Source organism: Etheostoma cragini, chromosome 13 (assembly GCF_013103735.1).
Source record: "Etheostoma cragini isolate CJK2018 chromosome 13, CSU_Ecrag_1.0, whole genome shotgun sequence".
NCBI lineage: Eukaryota > Metazoa > Chordata > Actinopteri > Perciformes > Percidae > Etheostoma > Etheostoma cragini.
Genome location: NC_048419.1, coordinates 20,306,510 through 20,329,496, shown reverse-complemented (window position 1 = coordinate 20,329,496; position 22,987 = coordinate 20,306,510). Strand labels below are relative to the sequence as shown.

The 22,987-nt window shown below is 39.9% G+C and overlaps 3 protein-coding genes, 1 long non-coding RNA gene and 1 other non-coding gene across 8 annotated transcripts in view; 3 read left to right on the top strand and 2 right to left on the bottom strand.

Annotated features, from left to right (window-relative positions):
- Positions 1-6,192, top strand: part of LOC117955192 (heterogeneous nuclear ribonucleoprotein A/B-like) — a 28,374-nt gene extending 22,182 nt beyond the window's left edge. For 3 of the 4 annotated variants that reach the window (XM_034889466.1, XM_034889467.1, XM_034889465.1), the window contains 5 exons: positions 1,145-1,276; positions 2,439-2,556; positions 3,432-3,569; positions 4,707-4,797; positions 5,258-5,623. In XM_034889466.1, the coding sequence (XP_034745357.1) occupies positions 1,145-1,276; positions 2,439-2,556; positions 3,432-3,569; positions 4,707-4,777 (459 nt within the window). In that variant the 3' untranslated portion in view covers positions 4,778-4,797; positions 5,258-5,623. Of the gene's footprint in view, positions 1-1,144; positions 1,277-2,438; positions 2,557-3,431; positions 3,570-4,706; positions 4,798-5,257 lie in introns of all 4 variants that reach the window. The other variant, XM_034889468.1, reaches the window with a different exon arrangement.
- A 2,778-nt stretch (positions 6,193-8,970) lies between these two features.
- On the top strand, positions 8,971-18,870 carry LOC117955380. The gene is made up of 3 exons (XR_004659036.1): positions 8,971-8,983; positions 17,052-17,054; positions 18,796-18,870. It is a non-coding gene; the product is annotated as an uncharacterized LOC117955380 (long non-coding RNA).
- Positions 11,722-14,826, bottom strand: LOC117955377 (early growth response protein 1-like). The gene is made up of 2 exons (XM_034889834.1): positions 14,040-14,826; positions 11,722-13,358 (listed from the first exon to the last, which is right to left on the bottom strand). The coding sequence occupies exons 1-2, from the start codon at positions 14,230-14,232 to the stop codon at positions 12,157-12,159; spliced, it is 1,395 nt and encodes a 464-aa protein (XP_034745725.1). The 5' UTR covers positions 14,233-14,826; the 3' UTR covers positions 11,722-12,156.
- Positions 16,806-16,878, bottom strand: trnaa-agc. The gene has a single exon. It is a non-coding gene; the product is annotated as a tRNA-Ala (tRNA).
- Positions 18,871-19,125: 255 nt separating the features above from the next.
- On the top strand, positions 19,126-19,986 carry LOC117955379 (heat shock protein, alpha-crystallin-related, b11). The gene has a single exon (XM_034889838.1). The coding sequence runs from the start codon at positions 19,202-19,204 to the stop codon at positions 19,826-19,828; it is 627 nt and encodes a 208-aa protein (XP_034745729.1). The 5' UTR covers positions 19,126-19,201; the 3' UTR covers positions 19,829-19,986.
- Positions 19,987-22,987: the final 3,001 nt, after the last annotated feature.

Genomic DNA, 22,987 nt, shown 5'->3' with positions numbered 1-22,987 from the left:
AGTTTGTGTTAAGCCTGCACGATAATGGAAAATCTTACATTGCGATATTTTTTTCTCCTTTGATATATATTGCGATATGAAAAGTAATTTTAAAAGATGACATAAACTGCTCTGTTTGGAAATAATAGATCATTCTCGACTACTGCTGTGATTATTGTTGGGGAGTGCATCTACATAGAGGGAGAAAAATTTGAATTTTTTTTTCTAATGTGAACCATTCTTTGTTGAACTTTAATGCTTTACAAACAGCAAAGCAAGTAAGCGCTGTAACTAACTTTACTCTTCTGAACTGATTTTTAGAGAGAAATTAGGTAGAAATATGCTGGTTGACTAGCATGACCACCATTGTATTCATATAATGCCCGTCACGCGTACTAGCAACAAACTGTGTATCCAAGAACAAACAAAGCAGTGGAAATGACGGTAGATCAGACACAGAGTTGCAGGTAGATCTGCTAGTGATGACTCCTGTAGTGTGATTCGTCCCCATACAAAAAAAACTCAAAATCGGAAGGAATTAATCTTATGCAGGGAATAAAAATGTTCGTTGTGCAGGCTAAGATTGCGTTTTTGTTTTCGGCATGGAAACATTGCAATAAAAGAACAATGGTGTGACTAGTAAACTCCTTCAGCCCTCCTCGGTGTCTACCTGGTACCATCCCTGCTCACCTATATGTAAACTTTACCTGGTGGGCTCAGGCTGCATGGTACTTTCAAAGCAAAAGCACTAATGGGTAGTACCGAACAAAATAAAGATACTAATGTCAAAATCATATTCAGCTGTATAATTCAGACAAAACAACACAAGTAATTATTTAATGATTATTCCAACACAATAATAAATGGCTTCAAAAAGACATTTCAAATTCTTTAACTCTGACAAAATTGTACTGAATGTTTTTTTTTTCATTTTAAAATGACCCACATTTTTGAAGTGTTCATAGATGTTGGGCTTGTGATTGTTGAATTATCGGCAGAGACTTGACCTACAGGTTGGTACCGACTGGGGTTAGTCTGCCAATAAGACAACCAGTAGAAAACATCTGCTAAATCCAAACATGACCTACCATAATGCCATTGAGTTTCATAAATGTGCATCAACCCTTTTAACACAAGCTTCGCCACTTTCTTATTCTCCTTTCAGATCGAAACCATTGAGCTTCCTATTGACCCCAAATCAAAGAAAAGGAGGGGTTTCATCTTCATCACATACAAAGAAGAAGCCAGTGTCAAAAAGTGTCTGGAGAAGAAATACCACAACATCCAGGGCGGCAGGGTACGTACATGACTGCGCTGCGAGTTATAGGAGCTTAGCTGGGAGCTGTATGGAGACAGCTGAAGTTAGTGTTGGTGGCGCCCTACAGCTATCATTAGCATCAACTTCATTTAATACATTCTAACAGCTGTATTTTCAGTAATGTAACAATCTGCAAAAAAAACTGGTTCTTATAAGTAACTAAAATGGTATTGGTAGCACTGTTTGGCTTAGTTATTAATGCTGTTCACGTTGTGGCTAACACCATGTTACTTAGCTAGCTAGTTAATGACACATTGTTTTGCCTGTGCGTTCTTTCATGTCATTGTGCTACCCAAGCAATGTTAACCTTTACAATAAGGCTGCTTGAAGTTAAACTAGTAAATGTTACGTAGTTTGTCGCTGTGTGCTCGTGGTGGAAAGTAATGTAAACGGAGAGTGGTGTGCCGAAATGCAATGCGCATTGACGTAGGTCCCCTTAAAGGCCTGGCTAATGTTGGAAGTCCCTCTAGTGGACCGAATGTGTAACAACCACATAATTATAGTGGCATCAACAATGCATATGCCTGAGTAGTGTAGTGCGTATGTAAACAGTATGCATTTGAACATTTAAGATTCAAATATTTAAAAAAATCTAAATTGAATGGTATTATATAAAGATGAAACTTATGTGGCATTCATTCATGTTTCTCAAAGTTTTGCCTGAGCTAGACAGACAACAAATAGGCATCATGATCACATCCATACAGGGACAGCAGTATACAGCTGTTGAAACATCATCAAATTTAGATCACACTGGTACTGGACCAGTACTCGGTATTGGCCGATACCTAAGTTTAGGTATCAGAATTTGTATCGTGAAGCAAAACACGATAGCAGACCATCGCTAGCATTATAGAGGAAGACTACCTGTTCTAGGATTGATGTATGGCTTGAATAATCTAGTTTCATGAATCCACTATCCTCTTCTAGCTTTTAACCGGATCTCGCTTAAAAGATCAATCTCTGAATTTTTTGAAATGATGTTGGATCATATCAAACAATTGAGTAGGAAAAATTTAAACCCAACACATCTGTCATGGTTTGGAACTTAAACTCATTACAGATGTACTTAATTCAAACTTAATTTAGAACAATTATCAGCAATGTAGTTGGATAACATGTGTTTGGGTCCCCTCCACAGTGTGAGCTGAAGATCGCCCAGCCGAAGGAGGTGTACCAGCAGCAGCAGTATGGAGCCGGACGTGGTGGTGGTGGTGGCGGCGGGGGTTACGGAGGCCGGGGAGGCAGGGGGCGTGGAGGTAAGGAAGGAATATTTCTGGGTTTCATATAGCAAAGGAGGAGTGAATGGATTGCCCAAAGCACATCTTATTGGATGGAGAGCAAATCAATGTCAACATTGAATTGAGAAACTTGATTAAAAAATGTGCCCTCATGGTTGGTTTGCTATAGAGAAAAATAGAATAGTAATTGTGCAATGTAACAGAAGAGAGTTGTCATTGCATACATCGTTATAAGAGTTAGTTAAATGCTTCTTCACTAAATGCATTTTTTTTTAAATGTATACCTTCATCATTGACCCAAAACCCCATTTTTAAAGGTAAAGTTCTGATATTTTGAGGTTGGGTTGTATGAGGTACTTACTAGGGCTGTAACAATACACCAAACCCACCACTCTGTTCATGTCACGATTTTTTTTACCCATCCGGTCGGGGGTGGAGGAGAGTTTTACTCTATAAATGTAATCACTTTTTTTTTCTGCCACCCAACATTGTTTTGTCATTGATTACTTCTCACTTTGCAACGCAGTAATACAACAGATACCTTATTTATTGATTGATTTCATTGACAATTGATCCAATACTAAAGATTCTTTTGTGCCGTAATGTTTCCAAAACTGTTTTGGTGGTTCATTGAAGGGCCAATATGTAATATATTTACTGTAATAAATCCAAAAATGACCCGATGCATCATCAGATATTTAGGAAACAAGCTAAGTTGAAAGGCTATCATTCTGACAACTGTGCTAATGCCAGTATTTTCTCCTTTTTGTAATTTTTGTTTTGGCTTGTATGTCATCAACTGCCCAGTTTGACAGCCAGGCCGGGTTGCCAGCTATACCTGTAAAAACATACGCCCATACGTCAGGTGTGATCACTGTCCTTTTGTGTCTCAGGTCAGAGCCAGGGCTGGAACCAAGGATATGGAAACTACTACCAGGGATACGGTAACCAAGGCTATGGTGGATACGGCGGCTATGGCAACTATGACTACACTTCTGGTTACTATGGATATGGTCCCGGATATGATTACAGTAAGTACACACACAAGCTGTCATGTCAATTTTTTGGTAGCTCATGGTTACATGGATTTTTAAACCTGTGATAGTCTAAATTTTCTCTATGGCTACTAATGCGTGTTGGAGGGACGAGCTGTCAATCTTCCTCAGTAATACCATTTGATTTTCTTTCGTTTATTATTAAATGCTCCAATTCAGCCTATTTTTTTTTATTTTTTTTACCACACTACTTAGACCTCCGCAATGACAATGCCACCAGCCGAGCTCCTATAGCACGCGATTCACACAAGAACGAGTTATTTAATGTAGGCGTTTGACTCTGTTAAAAGTATTTCCCATCCAACTTGGATTCCTAGCCGCGGCCTGTCACTACTTCTCAGTCTCTCTAGAGTAGTTATTTTTCCTAAGGGATTACAATGCCTTGTGTTGCTTACGCCGCAAACTTTATTGTTCAGATGTGACAAAAGCATTTATTTATATGCAGGTAGGCTAAGGTGTGCAGGGCAAGAACACATTACGAAAAATATACCAATTTAATGTTCATATGTGTTTTTTACAATTTGCCTCCTGAAATATTTTTCATCATATATATTTTTGGCTCAAATGATAAAATATTTTTTAACAGCCTTAATCGGTATTGGTTTAACTATGATTCTGTATATCATATCGACGCATCACTAGCTTGAATAAAATGCTCTTATGTTAACCTAAACGCTATTGTTACATTAAGACTGTTTCTTCATAGTGTCTCAACTTGTCTTTGGCTCAATCTGGCATGTGAACAGGAATAGAGTGGTGAACAACTTAAGCAAATTGCTTCAGCATACAGTGTCGGTCTGTGACAATGTAAACCTTGTTTGAAAGACGGTAAATTAATGTATTTCTTGGTTTGACTTTCTTTGGGAGTCTTCTTTAACATCTGTCTCTGGGAAGCATGAAAAGTGGCCTGTACTAGCCCACATGAATGAACAATTGAACCAAATTCCTGTAGACCCCTCGATTTTTCTCTTGTAGATGGCCAAGGCATCTTGTTTCTAGTTAGCACCCATCTTTTTTTAATTATTCCTCAACACTGAGCAGATTGAATAGTGCTATGTCTTTGCTGCATGCCGAGGGACTGAATCTGACTCGTCTATCCTCTCTGCCCCACAGACCAGGGCAATGGCAGCTACGGAAAATCTCCAAGACGGGGGGCACACCAGACCAGCTACAAGCCATACTGATGATCAAGTGGTAGTGCAAGGTATGCCATGGCTGTAACTTCCCTTCTTTTAGATCTTGTCACAATACCCATAAGCACAGGCGGTTAAAGGGATAGGTCAGGTTTTTGAAGTTGTATGAGGTTCTTTCCCTTAGTCTCGATTACCTACAGTAGATTGTGGTTGGCACACCACCCGGGTTGCTTAGCTTTGATATTTCCTGCTCGTTTAGTTGTCGTTGTGTGACTTTGGGGTTTTTAAAAGTTAGGAATTAACCACAAAACTAACCAATCGATGCAGCGGTAGACAAGCAACTCTGTTCTGCGAGGTAAAATTACTGTTTTTGTCAAAGGAGTCTGGTGGCTTTGAAGAGAGCATAAAAAACAGCTTCAGTTCCCCCAAATGTTTAAGAGAACTATTTTCTCAAAGTACCCTTGTGCTGCTTATCTATAATGTATGTATTCTGAAGTGAAGAGAATGTGATCAAGTTGTGTCGTCCCTCAGGACTCCAGTGATCCAGTGAGACCGACGGCTGGATGGACACACTGGCCATGAAACGACCTCTTTTATGACAGAAGACCATTTGTACAGAAAACATCTGAAATGTAACTTTACTTTTTTTTTTTTTTTTTTAAATCCTATCATTTTTAGGTTTTACTTTCCCCTTTGGTGTCTTTTTTTTTTTTTTTTTTCTTCCCCCTTCCACATTTCCATCAATGGAAGTGTAATTTTTACTGTACTTTTTGGTACCTGTTTTGATTCTAATGTATTGTAAGGCTTGTATTTTACATGTTTGCTGGCTTTACAGGTTGAAAATCTTGGCGCTGTAAAGGAGCTTTTTTGACAAATAAACAGTTTTCAGTAATTTTTTTTTGGTTCTGGTGCTTCCAGGTTGTGGGGTGGAAGATTATGAAGTTTAACGGGTTTAGGATTCAAATTCAGTTGGTAACATTTATTTCTCATGGTCTTTTGTAGCCACACAATTCATTATTCTTTAATGAAGCAATGTTGAGTAACTCAAGAATTATGTTTCACATTCGCTCAGATCACACTGGTATTTTTTTTTTCTCCCCTTATCAGTGTATCAAGATTATTTGAACTTAAGCTATCCTTCCTAAAAACTGAAACGACTGGCTGCAATTCTTCCAGGACGTTGTGAATTCACCAAGAATCAACATCTGAAAGCATACAGATGTGTGGGATGTATAAGGGGGTTGGGTGGGGGGAGGAGTTACTTCATGTTACATACATTTTACATGAGCTTATTGTTTAAGTTTCTATGCTGGTTTAGTTTGCGTTTGTCAAGTGTCACTGGATTTTTAGAAATCGCTTTTGAAGTTAAATGTTGCTTAGTTTTTTCTGGACAGACTCCAGGTCACTGGAGTCTTCTCAACTAGTGTCTGGCAATTTATTAGCAATAAACATTTCCGTTTGTAATATATTGTGTATTTCTAATGCTTAATGTTACTGTTAATTTGTATTAGTCCTGGGTAATATAAATGGTTTAATTTGGGAGCTTGAATGCGCTCTGTTTTAAGTGTACTAGAAAATGATTTCTGTCCAAACAAGTCTGAAGCCGCAGGGTGAAGTGTTAGGTTGTATCTCGTGATGGTTAAAAGGAACATATCGATTTGCCAAATTCATAAGACTTGGCCCCCTGGCCGGCATGGATACACTCATAAGTCATGCCAGTTTAAATGATTTCTGTTAAGTGGAAATTTTGGTCTTAAGGGTGGTTTTTATTACCAAAATCAGGTGGGATCGAACTCTCAAAGCAGCAGCTATGGAGCATATTTCAGCACCATCTTGCTCCTTGTTCAGTTCTTTAGACTATAGCACTGACTGAAACATGAAGTTCCCCTCAAAGCAAGAGGTGACAACATTTTGGCCGCAGGGTTTTTGAAGTAAGGACTACCGCGATAAGTAGTCTTCTGCGGACCATATATTTTAAAGTCGGGAAGAAAAAGTGACCCACGTTTTGTTTGAGCTATTTACCAAAATATAATTCCAGATGGTTATTTAATAAATATGACTCAAAAGCTATTCCATGGGCTATTCCCTCGTTAATCCAATATTAGTTAAACTAATATTACTAATACTAATATAATATAAAGCATTTGGAGACACTTGCTGCGAACACAACATGGTGGTCAAAGGAGCTCTCAATGGAAGTGAAACCATCCATAGGCTGAAAAGATAACTCCATCAGAAAGATAGCGAAAATGTTAGGAAAAAGGCAAAATCAACAGTTTGGTACATTCTAAGGGGAAAAAAGTGCACTGGTGATCTCAACAACTCAAAAACGCCTGGAAGACAACAGTAGCGGACAATCGCAGGATCCTTTTCATTGTAATGAAAAACCCCTTCACGACATCCACCAAGTGAAGAACCCTTTCCAGGAAGTAGGTGGATCAGTTTATAAGTCTACAATAAAGAGAAAACTTCATTAGATCAAATACAGAGGGTTCACCACAAAGTCCAAACCATTAATCAAAAGTAGAAAGACACAGAAAGGTTAAGTTTTCGTAAAAACGTCATATTATAGTATGTCAAAAAAGTGAAAAGTCATAATATAGTATGTTGAAAAAGTCATAGTATGGTATGACGAAAATAACTTTTTTTTAAATGTTAAATGGTGAGCCATAAAAGTCTCAGTATAGTATGATCCAGAAATTGATAAAAAAAAAAAAAATAGAATGGTATAGTATAACAAAAAAAGTGATAAAAAACTCATGGTATAGTATATCGAAAAAAGATGAGAAAATAGTTATAGTATGTCAAAAAAATGATAAATAAGTCAGAATATAGTATGTTAAAAATATTAGTATAGTATGAAAAAAAAGTGATGAATAAGTCCGAATATAGTATGTTAAAAATATTAGTATAGTATGACAAAAAAAAATTATAATATGTGGTGTGTCCCAGAAAGTGATAAAAAAAAGAAGTCATAGTATAGTATGTCAAAAAGTTATAGTGAATGGTGAAAAAAGTGTTAAGTCATAGTATCGAATGGCCAAAAAAGTGATGATTGGACCTCAAAACTTAATGAAAAATATAAGATTCAAACACTCAACCTTCTGTCTTCCAATCATTCTCTTATGAAAAAAAGAGATTGAAAAAAGGTATAGTATAGCACATCAACAGAAGTTGAAGTATAGCATGTCATAAAAAGTAATAGTATAGTATGTCAAAAATAGTCATCAAACAGTCATAGTATACAGTATAGTATGTAAATAAAAGATACAAATCTCATAATAAATGGACTGTATTCATATAGCACTTTTCTATCCTAACGACCACTCAAAGCTCTCTAGCACCTGGACCACAGCTTCTCTGGTATAGAAAGTCCCAGAAAGTGACAAAAATAATGGTTAAGAAAGGGAGTAGTCACAGAGGGGACACTTTACACTACATCTAATTTGTTATGTAATGTAGGTCTTGAAAGTCACTGCTCCATTCACGATTTGAAAACTTAACTTTCTGTCTTATGATCATTCGGTTATCACCTCAAGCTATCTGAGCTGACAGAAAATGTGTGATTTTGACATATTTGTCTCTTTTACTTAGTATTTAGGCCCTCAAAACTTCCTCAAACATATATAGGAATTGAACATTCAACCTTCTGTCTTCCCATTATAATCTTATCACCTAAGCTATCTGACCTGGGAAAAAGTTTTTATTAAAAAAAAGGTCCTAGTATAGTATGTCGAAACAAGTGATAAAAAAGTCATATTGTAGTGTTTTCGAAAAAAGTGATTAAAACAATCATACAATAGTATGTTGAAAAAAGTCGTAAAAAAGTCATAGTATAGCAAGTCGAAAGTAAGGATTAAAAAGTCATAATATGGTTTGTCATAAAAGTCATAGTATAGTTTGTCCAATAAAGTCACAAGAGAAAGGACACTTCTCATTTAATCTCTTTGTAATCTTCATAGCTGTAATGTCTTGAAAGTAATTGCACCCTTTAAACACTCGACCTTCTGTCTCCCAATCCCTCTCTTATCGCCATAAACCATCTGACCTGACGCACAAATTTAGGTTTACATAAAAACGAAAAAAAAAATGTTTAAATGTATTTCAATTCCTTCAATACATGAGTCAAGCCCTTTATAAATTTGGCCTGTACAAGTTGCTCTAAAAGTACTGACAGTATAAAAATAGTACGGTAAATTGAATTCTAGTACCTCATAAGTTAATGTGACCTGTAGGTTACTGGTGGAGGAATGCATTGTACTGCATTGTAACAGTGATTGAACATTGGCGCCATCTACTGGATAATGTACACTAATTGCCTCACTATTTATGACGCTCCATGGATCTGTTTACATTTGAATTTAGGTCCGTATGTGTATACTGTATGTATGCATGAATACACTTTATTATATAGTAGGCTACCAGTGGTTGAATTGGCTTTTGTAGGGAGGGGGAGCTCTTATTTACAGTGAATGGTCATCATTTAAAATCACGCCGTAAAATGACTTAATGTGTTCTTGTCCCAAATTGGGTTCTTTTTCCATTAATGTGTAGAGTTGATTACTTATTCAAAAGTCATACAAAAAAAAGTAATAATAGTAGTTAAGTCATTAAAAAAATGTGATAAAAAAGTCGTAGCACAGCATGTTGAAAAAAGTGACAAAAAGTATAGTAGCCTTATGTGGAAAAAAGTCATTAAAACTAATAATACACTGTGTTGAAAAAAAATGTTAAAAAGTAATACTCCAGTATGTCGCAGAAGTGATAAAAAACTCATGGCATAGTATGTCAAAAATAGTCATAGTATAGTATGTCAAAAAAAGTGATTAAAAAAAAGTTGTAATACAGTTTGTCAACAAAAGTAATTAAAACTAATAGTATAGTATCTCAAAGAAAGTGATACAAAAGTCATAGTAAAGCACGTCAAAAAAGTCCTAGTTTTGTATCTCCAAAAAGCGATAAAACGTCATATTGTTGTATGTCAAAAAAAGTAATTGAAAGTCATCGTGTACATGTTGAAAAAAGTGATAAATAAGTCATAATATAGTATGTCCAAATAAGTCACAGTATAGCATGTCCCAGAAAGTGATAAAAAAAAGTCATATTTTAGTACGTTGAGAAAGCTCCTCTCTTGTGGAACCAGGTTCCAGTTTGGGTTCAGGACGCAGACACCGTCTCCACATTTAAGAGGAGGCCTAAGACTTTCCCCTTGATAAAGCTTATAAAAGCTGTCTCAGAGAGTCCTGAACCATTTCTTAGTTACGCTGCTATAGGCCTAGGCTGCTGGGAGACTTCCCATGATGCACTGGGCACCTCTCTCCTCCTCCTACTTCTCTCCATCTTTATGCAGCCTCATCCCATTACATTTTGAAATCAAAAAAAGTGATTTTTCATAACTGTATTGTAGGTCTTGACAGTAATTGCACCATTCAGGATTTGAACACGCAACCTTCTTTCTGTCTTCCAATCATTATCTTATCACCCTATGCTACTTGACACTTGTTTTTGTCATTTGCCTCTTGCACTTAGAAAATTGGACCGCAAAACTTAATGAAACATATAAGATTCAAACACTCGACTTTGTGTCTTCCAAGCAGTCTTATCACCCTAAGCTATCTGACCTGACCTATTTTCAACATTAGCCTCTTCCCTTAGCATATTGGACCTAAACACTTCCTCAAACATGAGATATGAACACTCAAACTTTGTTTTTTTGATCATAATCTTATCACCTAAGCCATCTGACCTGACAGAAAGTTTACTTAAAAAAAAAAAAAGTCATAGTATGGTATGTTGAAAAAAGTGATAAATAAGTCATAAAATAGTAGGTCCAAAAAAGTGATAAGACAGTCAAAGTATAGTCAGTCAAAAAAGTCTGTCGAAAAAAAGAGCTCAAGAAGTGATCGTAAAACATGTCGTAAAAAGTCATAAAAAGTCATAATATAGAATGTCGTAGAAAGTCTGGAAGAACATGCAAACTCCACACAAAAAGGCCAAGCCTTGACTGGGTAACTAACCAAAGGTCACTGTCTGCACTGCCTACGTGTTGCTGTAGTGGAAACATTTGCTAACCACTGAGTCACCATGTCATCAAACAAAGAATGTTGTAAAAAAAAAAAAAAGAATCTACCAACACTTTAATACTATTGAATGCAGGACTTGTAGTTTTTTTTTACTCTGCAGCTCAAGTACTACACACTCCTGTCCAACCTGCCATCCCAGTCTGTCTAGTTATTCAGCTACCACAGCTTAGGACACTTCAGCACGCACACACGCGGCTAGCCAGCCAACAGGAAGCTCCTTATATGGTTTTCAGGACGTCCTGCAGTGACAGGAAACACCTTATTTGGGCTAAAGCTGTGTTGTTCTTCCTGTGAAGAGCTGGGCGGTGACAAAGTCTGATCCCATTGGCTGTGTAACACACTCACACACACACACACGCACACGCACACACACACACAGGATTAACTGCTGACACAAATGACAGAGTAGTACAGAGGGAGTGTGTGTCTGCAGAATGCATCCATAAAGCCTTTGGCTTTGACATATCCATTTTTTACCAGAAAACTAAATTGTGTTTCATTGTTTACAGCAGTTTGGCTTAAACATTAATGTGTAGCCCTCTGTGAATACATATACATAAGAATTCTAGAGGTGATTTTTTGTACTTTTTATGTCTGGTCTGATTCATTATTATTTGATCTGATAGTTGCTGATTTAAATCAACCGTCTGTATTTTATTTAGACACAGTTTCTGTTCAGTTTTTTTTAAACATTTCACATAAATTAGTGTATCAGTATTAAACTTGAACTGGCACTGTTATATCAAACCAACAGCTGGAGATGGAGTTACCGCACGTGAATGATGAAATAACATTGAAAGTTCTCTAAAATACCCCGGCAAACAAATGAACTACATCTGCTGATGAAAGCCATGTGTTGCAAAAGTAAGCTCCACAACTCAACACAATCAGACTGAAATAAAAGCACCAACAGTATTTTGACATTTTATTCTTGTCACTCTTTGCTTTAAAGAGGAAACACGTTCAGTATAAAATCAAACAATGACCTGCATGTAAACATACAAACCTCCCACAACCTACTCAGTAGGTGAATACTAGATGTAAACATTATGTACACTACAAAAGTACTCATATATACAATCATACAACAATGGCATATACATTCAGGGAATTTGAAGTCTCTTAAACTTAACAGTTTTCCCCATGAAGTTTGGTCCTGAGAGTTTTTTGTAAACTCAGTTTGTATTCTCTGCTGAAGGTTTAAGTTGACCTTGTAACCAATGGGCGAACACAAATATTAAATGTACAGTTTGATGTCTGGACGGACAGATATGTCAGTTTTTCGTTAAAGGCAGAGTTTAAGTCTGAGGTCAAAGGTCACGATGGGGCAGGTGGACTCCCTGTGGGTTAGCAGATGTTGGCGCCATGCGGGGAGGGGAGCTCCGCCTGAGGACTTCCCATCGGAGAGGAGCAAGAGGACGAATAGAGGTGCGGGGACATTGAGGAGGCGCCGACGTGGGACAGTGATGATGAGGAGGTGAAGCAGGAGGGGGAGAAAATTGAGGCAGCGGGAGAGGGGGAACTGTGAGCGGGAGAGGAGTAGGAGGAGCAGGGGGAGGAGTTGTGAGGCTGGGTGATGGGAGCAGAGGAGGTGGAACTCCTGTCAATCTTGCGTTCCCGCTGCCTCTGGTGGATTTTGGCGTGCCTCTTGCGCTCGTCGCTGCGGGCGAACTTGCGTCCGCACTCGGTGCAGGCAAAGGGCTTCTCGCCAGTGTGCGTGCGGATGTGCGTCGTCAGGTGGTCGCTGCGGCTGAAGCTGCGCATGCAGATGCGGCACTGAAACGGCCTCTGGCCCGTGTGCACACGCACGTGACGCGTCAGCTCGTCGGAGCGGGAGAAGCGGCGGTCGCAGCCATCGGCAGGGCAGGCGTACGGGCGTTCGTGTGGCGGCGTCTTGCACGGACGGCTTGTGGGGGACTTCCTGATCCTGTTGGGTTTGATGGGCTGGGCCTGGAAGGCTGGGCATTGAGATTGTGTCTGGATCTGCGAGGAGAAGGCTTTGATGGTGGAGAGCGGCGTGAGCGGGTTCAAGCTCTGCGACAGGAACGGCTTCTGGTCTTGGATCAGGCCGAGCTCGCCGTCCTGCTGCGACAGGACGAAGTCTGGGAGCGTTGGCACCCCGAGGGAGGACGGCTGGAGGCCAAGCCTGGAGGTAGGGTAGGCAGGAGGGGGGCCTTGTGGCTGGAAGGCAAGGGGCTGGGAGTCAGTAGGGGGGAGGAGGAGGTCAGAGCTGGAGTCGGAAGTGTACGTCGGCGTTGTAGAGAAGACTGACGTGACATCACCGGAGCCACAGCTGATCTGGACGGAGCTGAAGCTCGGCTGGGACAGCGATGATGATGATGATGATGATGATGAAGAGGGAGGGATGCTGCAGGTGGGGGTAGGAGCCCCAACGCTGACCAACCCCGTGAACAGACTGAGGAGAGGCTCTGCCCACAGGCTGCTACTGCTGGAGGAGGGCTCGAAGGTGAAGCGACCACTGTAGGCCAGAGGTGGGAGGCGGGGGGTGAGAGGGGGCAGACTCTGCAGGTCCAGGTCCTTCAGAGAGTCTAAAACAAAAACAGAGAAGAAACACTGCAGGTCAGGGACAAATCACTGCAACATATCTCAACTTCAGATTTTAGTTGTCAACTCAAAAATAATATATTTGGGACTAAGTTACGTCTCAACTTTAGCTTTCAATTACATAAGTAGAACAATTGTGAATTCATTAATAAGAATTGCTATAAAAAGACATAGTAGGCCAATAAAACTATTGTTAGTAGCTAGTTTAGCGAGATCTACAACAGACATCCATTAAATCAGTCAGTCTGTAAAACACTCCCTTAAAGTTTATCCCAAGTTGTGTCCGCAATAAACATATCCTATGCAAGTACAAATTTGCATTATTTGTTTGTATGTATTATTTGTATTAATAATTGCTCTTATAAAAGTATAGTTGTTGCCCCCCCCCCCCCTCCCGCCCGCCCCCCCCTTCATTATCTTAACTAATCATGACTTCACCAGTACAATGTTAGACAGTCAGGATTTCACTTGCTCTATTCATGATTAAAAGGGATTTTTTAATCATTAAAGTGACTTATGTGGGTATATTTTACTTGCATTTAAAACGTTTCAGGGGGTGTAGGCTACTCCAGTAGTTTATTCCCCTCTAACGACACTTCTCTCCTTTAAACATCCTGCTAAACAGCCCACCACCACCTGCACCTCCACTACTTCCCGCTCCTCACCTCCGTACTCCCCGAGCTCCCCGCTCAGCAGCTCGGCTCCCTCCGCTGCAGCCGCGGCGTTCCGCAGCAGCATCTGCAGCTCCTCCAGACTTGAGTAGTAACCGTCCAGCGGAGAGAGGGGCGGGAGGAGGCCGACCAGAGGGTCGGACATCTGCATAGCAGACAGGAGCAACTCTGCTTTGGTCGCTGCCATCTCCGTTAACGAGGAAGAGTGAGAAGCAGCGTGCTGTGCCTGCTGGGGGACCGAGCTTGTCTCCACTCCTGAATCCGGCGGAGAGGCGCTTTGACCAGGCTGCTGCTGCTGCCGAGGGCGTTGGAAGCCAACGCCGGGTTGTCAGGTCCGGGGTCCCACGTAGAAAAGATGTATTAAAAGATTATTTTCGGATCTTTGTGATGAGTCATCAGGAAGAGTAAATAACATTAGCCTAAATGTTTCTTTCAGGTTGGTGTTTTACTGTGTTGCTGGTGACAACTTGAACTTGAGTCTGTCAGTTTCTTCAATGAGGATTCCCGGCTTTATAAAGACTCCTGCGTGACGTACATCCCTAAATATGGCACGGAGGAAGCCCATATTTGGTCAGAGCAGTGAGCGTGCAGACCAGGGTGCACACGGACGCTCCGGTGCTCCCTGGACTCGTTGTGCTACGGGTTTTGGAGCGTGAAATAGCCGGTAGAGTCCAGACTTCAATCTGGGTCGGTGGGTATTGTCTTTACTTGGATTGCAGCCGGTAGACGGCGCCCATGGAGCACAGCCAGCCGCCATGGCCGGAAACCCGGAGACATGTCACAGCTCGGATCAGTTTTTTTAAGGCTCTACGTCACATGGAGATCGTCCAGCGGCGTCACCATTTCCTCGAGCCTTATTTGGGTGTCTTCCTGTCTGACTGCTGATCTGAGAGCGGGTGAAGGTCCCATGGTGGAGTCTCGTCCCGTCCTGCAGGTCAACTCCTGCAAAACACATACATTAATAACATGCAGCTGCACTGCACATTCAACAACAACAAAAAGTACACACAGTAGGAAAGCAATAAAAGTGCACAAGTATTAATACTTAGTAGGAATTTATGATATAAAAAAGTATAACAGTCACAGGGGATATCTGATTGCTTTAGTTTTTATACTTAAAGAAGCCTTTAATTCCCTGAATTAAAGGCTACAGTCTAGACCGACTTACATCATTTTACATATGTAAAATGTTCAATGCTTTTGTTTTTTTAAATTTTCTACAGCATAGAACTAGTATTTCTTTCTTTTACTTACAACAGAGTAGGCTATAATTGACATGCAGTGAACGTGGCAGAGATGGCAAAAGTATTCACTTCCCAGACTCAAGTAGAAGTACAGATACTTGTGTTAAAATATGACTCTGGTAAAAGTAGAAGTAGTATTTAACTTCTTTACTCAAGTAAAAAGTAACAAAGTACAGCCGCTTTTTATGCAAAGCTACCTGGACCACACAAATGTTACTAGAGTGCAAGCTGAGAAACTTCAGTGGACATGAAAAAAAGGCACTTTATGTGCTATTGCCTACTGTACATACAATGGACGTCTGCCAATGGGCCTAAAATATCCCACATATTATTAGTGTGACAGAGACTGGGACAGGTTAATAAGGTTAAGATATCAATTCAATTGGGATTCTGTGAGAATTCGAAGATCTCTTTTTTAATCTTCCCCTTAACATTTGAAGGAATGCACATCTATTTGTGTGTGCTCAAATATGGCTTCTGGAAAGAAACTAAAGGCTAAAATATGAATTACTAAACAGACATTAATTAATTATTATTAATTAATTAGGGTTCCCATTACTTGCATTTTCTTAATGCAGTGTAACTGTAGCGTGTAAATAATGCACCTAAAATACAAACGTGAGCAAAGCGTTCAACAATCGCCATTATATCGACTCAACAGCCAGGTGCAACCTAGCTAACAGGTGAAGAACACAAACAACAACATCACAAGCTAACTTACCTTAAATTTGTAAGAATTAGACCAACAACAGGCTTAAATGAACTGACAACATATATGACTTACAGTTCTCAAAGACGCACACACACAATCTCAGCTGACTATCCTCCGGACATCCAGTCTCTTTTTCTTTGCTCTCACTTTTTTCCGTGTGGGGTGCGCGCCTGCTCGCAGTGTGAGGCGCGTGTCCGCGCTATTCTCTGAGATGCAGTCACAATCACGCCTGATCGACGACCTTTTGTACAAAAATAAAGTAAAGAGCACATTTTGTAAAGTAGAAAGTACCGATACTCTTGTTAAAATGTAAAAAGTAAAAGTAGACCTACAGTAACGATGTGTTTGTAGCCTACTTCATTACTTACTAGGCTATCTCTTGTTTAAACATAAGCCTAAGTTCTGTATTTTTTTTAGTTTAGCATTTCATATTCAAACATCTCGTCTGTAGGTTTGAACTTTTTTTTGTATTCAACTTTGTTTAATGTATAAAAACAGTCACGATTATCTACATTCTACGTATTCATTAGCATGCTTCTCTGTGGTTGTGAATATTTTTTTCTGTTCAATAATGTGTCCCGGATCGTTTTCTCATAAATGAATGAATGCCAAGTTATAAAAATGTTGACTTGTTTACCGACATCCTAAACTCACTCAGTCAAACTATCAGTTTAAACTCACATGAAAACGTCGGGCTCAACAATGACGAGCGCTGTAGTCACGGTGTTTTAACAACTGCACAACATTTTTATTTTCCAGATAAGTATGGTGGCGTTTCGGTAAAAAACAAAAACAAAACGTTATTGGAGGATGCGGGCATCGATCCCGCTACCTCTCGCATGCTAAGCGAGCGCTCTACCATTTGAGCTAATCCCCCGACATGTCCGCGCATACGCATGCTTATCATTTTAAATGCAAACATGAGTCGTTTAAAGCATACAAATAAAAATATGACGTATTCCACTGGGAAACCACACACCGACCTGTCGCTCCGTCCTTGTGACATCTGTTTGCTGACATCGAGTGGCTGAAATCCAGGGAGGGCTGGAGATGGTTGTTTTACTAGAAAAAATGGAAGTAAAAAATAGAAACGATGTCGGTGAGTCCACTTCACCGAAACAGCTCACTGAGATGAGATCACTGACACACCGAAAGGCTGACACACTAGCAACTGCCTTGCGAGGCCACTGCAGCCAACTTCAACTGGCAGGTTGCAGGTTCAACGTACAATTGTGTCTAGGTGGCTTTCAGGTCCACCCCATCGCCCTTCTGCGAGAAAGTGGATAAAACAAGGGCAATTAGACATTTTTTCGTCTTCTTTCTTGCCTGCTTTTACAGCAGCCAACTGTCATAATCTGCCACTCTTCCCCAGAGCTTTCATTTTGAATGAGCATCTTTTTCACACTCCATTTGTTGTTGAGGTTGACCCTGTACCACTGGTTTGGTGTCTCACTAGTTTCTCTTGGTCTGTTGGGATGATATCCCCCCGATCGAAACAAAAAAGGGATCCTGGACTCCCCCCTCTAGTAGCCTACTACGCTTCTGGACATTGCAGGTCTGAACCTTGTCCAATCAATGAGTTCGATCAAGTCCTCCAAAATACATCTCCCTACTGCTGCTACTGATCGTGATGTTGTCCATGAATGCCCTGATGGGTGCCTGTTGGATGCCACCCACCAGAACTGCACCCTGACCTGACTTCTCTGCTGACTTGATGAGAAGGTTCATCGCTGTGGAAAATAAAATCACTGAGATTGTGCTGCCAGTGACGTTCCTTCAGTTGTTTGATGTTCTTGGTTTTCCACTTCCTTCAGCAAACAACTAACCATTAGCAAGGAAGTTCTTCCTCCATGCCACCTTAGTCACGCTCAGAGTCTTCTCCTTGCAATACCTGTACACCTTATATTAAATGTCATTTGATTTTGGGGCTGATTTCCCTCTAGCTTTTGCAAAAAAAAGTTGTTGACTTCCTGCCAGCTTGGTTCTGTTTACAGCATGTTACAGTTACAGTGTAGTCAAAGATACGTTTCTAACAATCAACTAAAGTTTTAAGCGAGAGATACTGTGATGAAGATCTGGTTAAATCTATAAAGATCTAGGTAAACTCAAAGAACACCATCCTGACAATGACAAATGTAAAACAACAACCCCAAAATAAGTATTTTTTATAGAAAATATAATTTGGATTAATCAGTTTGTTACACATTAGCCTAATAATGGAAAATTGTACAGTGTAATGAACCAGGTGTGTTACCGGTAATATTCTATTAAGTGTTTTGAACATCCACTCAGACAACTTGTGTTCTGACATTGTTTTAAACACATTGTGAGCAGTGAACAGTAAGATGAATGGCTGGCTCCCAGAGCTGTGTGCTGACATAATAATCACCAGTACCTTAGATTGTCTTACTATTAAATATTCAATCAAACGCAGGAAAAGATAAGTAAAATTGATTGAAAAAAATGAAGTTGAACAGACAGAGTTGACCGAGGCTAAACAGCTAAAGGTCAATTTAAAAATCTCATAATGATGTTTAATTCTTGTAAAGTCTATCAGGACTTTGTGTTTGTGTGTGTGTGTGTGTGGTTGTTATTGTTAAATTACATTGTGGGGTCCAAAAACCGTGAGTTCAGTACACTTGTGGGGTCCGGACAGCTTTGTGGGGCCAAAATGCTGGACCCCGCAACTTTAAAGGGCTGTTTGGGGGTTAAGACTTGGCTTTAGGATTAAGGTTAGAATGAGGTTAGGGTTAAGGTTAGGCATTTAGTTGTGATGGTTAAGGTTAGGGGCTAGGAAATGATGGGTCCCCACAAAAATAGTGAGACGCACTGTGTGTGTGTGTGTGTGTGTGTGTGTGTGTGTGTCTGTCTGTGTGTGTGTGTGTGTGTGTGTGTGTGTCCTTGTCCTTGCAAGTGTTCACCTGCTTTATAAAGACCATGACAGAGTCCTGCAGCAGAAATAGAACAAAGCTGAGATGTGTTGGCATTTCGCAGAGGGCCGCAGGAATACCAACCGGGCTGCATTTAGACTGTGAGCACAAACACACACATACACACACATGCAGGAATGCTGCTGGAACTTTCCGGTGGGGGGATTGTGCGTATATAAAGAGCAGGGCAGCAGGACATCAGGCAGACAGTCAGACAGACTCCAGCCTGAAGCTAACCCTAAACTGATCTGAAATTACCACCTCCACAGGATGTTGTGTCCCAGCGTCTTCCAGCCGTCCCCCATCAACATGAGGCCTTTCCTGGACCTGCACTGGCCTGTTCGCAGCCTGTGGCCCGAGACCCGGCCGCTCTTCTACCACATCGAACAAGAGATGATCCGTCACATGCAGGAGATGAGGCAGAGCATGGAGTACATGGAGAGGCTGCACCAGAAGATCTTCGAGGAGATCGACCAGACCTCTTCCTTGACAGGGGTCTTCAAGCCCATCGCCTTCCAGGAACTGGGGAGGGACGGCAACAGCTTTGCCCTCAGCTTGGACACGAAGGAGTTTGCCCCAGAGGAGCTATCAGTCAAACAGGTGGGCAGGAAGCTGAGGGTGAGTGGTAGGACGGAGAAGAAGCAGGAGGACGAGAAGGGCTCCTACACCTACAGGTGTCAGGAGTTCAGGCAGGAGTTCGACCTGCCGGATGGCGTCGAACCAGAGACCGTCACCTGTTCTCTGGTGGGGGGGCGGCTGCAGATCCAGGCCCCTCGGGAGAAAGCAGTGCATGATGGGAAGGAGAGAGTCGTCCCCATCAGCGTCACCTCAGTCCCGGCCATCACATCCTCCAACAGCAGTGACTCCTCAGAAAGCAACCCTGCTGAGAAAAAATGAACTGAAAACACACAGTGAACCATCTCATCTATCTTTGTAGTTTCAGTGTGGTTTTATTGTGTATAATATCAGATGGAACATGCATGAGATATTCTTTACCTGCACTTTGATTTTTAGACATTAACTGTTTATAATAAACTTGTTTCATGTTTTATTTATCTTCAGCACACTTTTTGGTTTCCTGTCCATCATGTGGAGAATGAAGAAATGGACTCTTTTTCTCTTACTGATGACAAAATAAGAAAACATTCTATTTGTTTTATGTTTTGATTATCAAAAATGTAGTATATTTTTCCAAACATTACTTTCCTCTATTATTGCTCTGAATGCTTATGTCAGTAACTTAAAAGAATGTAGGGTAACATCTGTTCAGCACTAATGTTTATTACATGCACTGTCCCTGTTCAACAAAACAATACGTTTATCACTGATCTTATAAATACGACAAAGAAAAATAAATTCTGACTTTTGTCATATTGACAAATAATTATTTTTTTTCTACTGAGAAATTTGTCCTCATAAAAATGTCACTTCATTCTAATATTAATTTTCTTCTAATAAAATTCAGATTTATTTTGATTTTATTAAAATCTGACCTTTTTTACCTGCTTAAATGTGAACTTTAGCTTCATAATACTTTTTCTCATACAATTGTAAATGTATTCTTTGTTTTCACACATCTTTTCTTATTCCAATAGCAGAACTTTTCTCACTTTTAAACAACCACAAAAACATAACTAAAAATATACTGATGTTGACCTGCTGTATTTATCGAATTAAACAAACCTTTAGCTTCAGAAAATGAATAACTAATTTGGCTGTCTACTGTTAATCCCAATATTTAAAAAACCTGTCATTCAATCCAGATTAACGGATTGATTGTGACTAGTTTCTGACAGACTTGTAGCTTGGAAATCCAGATCCAAATCCAAAAGATTAAGGGTCTGGCATTGAGTAATAAAAGTTGCCCATCTCGAGGGGCGGCAAGCGTGCATTTGAAAATCTTTCTGCATCCAATTGGATAACACTACGACCAATCACAACACACTAGGTGATCCATCCAGCCCCATACGCGTAGCTACCAGTGAAGCTAACTGGTAGATTCAATTTTCGTCATCGTTTTAGCTCGCCTCTGGCCCGTCTACATCAGATACCCCGATGTGATTGGTGCAGCTCGGCTACAAGGGAATAGTTAATGAGCAGCATTACTCGATGCCAGAGTAACTCGCTGAGAAAATTCAAATTGTGCTCTTGTGAGACCTCTGGATTTCCAGGGTAAAGGACTTGATGGGGGTGATGACAATAAACACAGGACACAATTTTTTCCCTTTCTTTGTAAAATAATTCTCAATAAACTTAATTTATTCACAAACTGCTTTTCAAATTTCCATGTTGTCAGTGTTCTTTTTTTTTTTAAATCACATACAATAAAAAACATTTCTAAAAGACAAGAGATGTCCGAGTCTCGCTAACTTTGTACACGACTGCTCCTCCATTTACAGCTCCTCCTCCGTCCGAAGCTTATTTTATTTTTTCAAAACACGATGTGGTCATCGCTGACATTGTCACGCTCAGACATCAGATTAGAAATATTAAGAAAAAACAGCAGAAAATAATGAACAGAGGGACTAAAAATTTAACAGCTACAGTACACATTTCCTTTTCTTCTCCGTTACTCTTTTCCTTTTTTACTTTTTAATGTTTTGATTTACAGAATAATAGAATATGTTCAGTTAAGGCTTATGTTGGGTGTTATGGAGTGATCAACAAAAACAATCCAGGCGGGAATGTGTCTTACGGGGCCACTGTGTGTTTATGATACAGGGACATTGCATTGTGTTAGAGGGACTTTTGTTTGTGTATGTGTGTGTTAGAGGGACATTGTTTCTGGACAAATGTTTTTTTTAAATGTAATCTTTCATTTCAATTGTTTTGTAAATTTGGGTGAACTTGGCCTTATAATGTTTTCAACAAGGTAATTCTAGTAGACAGCACGTGGGGCTAACATGTTAGCTTATAGCATATTTCAACCTTACCTTAAAAAGAGTAGTTCAACATTTGGTAAATAGTCTTCATTCTCTTCCTCTGTGAGAGATGTTCAGATGAATATTGATCTCATGTCTGTGTGCTCCGTACAGAACTGGAGTCAGGATGGGATTAGCCAAGCTTATTAAGACTGGAAGCAATTGGAAACCAAAGATACCAAAAAATACACCCAGCCCTGTTTTAAGTTTACACAGGGTGAACTGAAGCCTTTATCTATGCTCTCATCCATCAAACCAGTTTCCATTGAGAAAAACATTGATTTTACCTCGCAAATCACGGGAGTTGCTGGTCTACTTTGTTTGTCAGTTTCTAACCCTTTAAAACACCAAAGTCACACAATAACACAAACAAACAAACCAACTGATTGAGGCAGCAGTAGACTAGCGACTCCCTTGTTCTGAAGCAAAATTGTTGTTTTTGTTTGTTGTTTGCTGTTGGAGTCTGGTGGCTTTGACAAGCGCATTGAACAATTTCAGTTCACCACAAACAGGAGACTGATATCCACCTGAACACAACACTATCAAGAAAATGTGAAAGTATTTCTCAAATGTTGAACAGTTCCTTTAAGACCGCAAGAGGTTGTTTTTCAGTTCAAAAGTATTTTTTTTTCACCCCCTCAAATCTGACGGAAGAAATTTTGACAAAACTGAAACCCTCTGAATGAAACAACTCGCTAACACAAAAATAATCTTTTACTAAGTGAATTTGCTACTGTTGAGTTTAACCAAACTAAATTTTTACAGTAAAGCTGCCACAAATAATCCATCACAGTCAACATACAAACAGCTTTACGTTTTAGTCACTTTAAATGTAAGCTGTCCTACTTGTAGTGCATTCATGGACATTTCAACATGATCTGAGTCATCTGCTGAACTGAAATGACCCAACACACAATTTCTTTTTCAAGTATGATGTTCTTGTTAACTTGTTGATTGTCTTCTGGGTCTGATCACTAGCATCATCATTCTTGGATGTATTTTCAGCTGGCCATCAACTCTTTGACGTTAGAGTGTCTTTGAATGCATCGCTAAAGAGATTTTCACCACAAAGTCAAATAAAATCACTGGCTGTGATGGATTATCTCACTACAGGGTGATCAATCTGAAACGTAAC

Coding starts and splice junctions, on each gene's coding strand:
- LOC117955377 (XM_034889834.1), bottom strand. CDS start 14,232: ATGGCAGCGACCAAAGCAGAGTTGCTCCTGTCTGCTATGCAGATGTCC. Junction 13,359..14,039: donor GGAGCTCGGGGAGTACGGAG/GTGAGGAGCGGG, acceptor TTTTTGTTTTAG/ACTCTCTGAAGGACCTGGAC.
- LOC117955379 (XM_034889838.1), top strand. CDS start 19,202: ATGTTGTGTCCCAGCGTCTTCCAGCCGTCCCCCATCAACATGAGGCCT.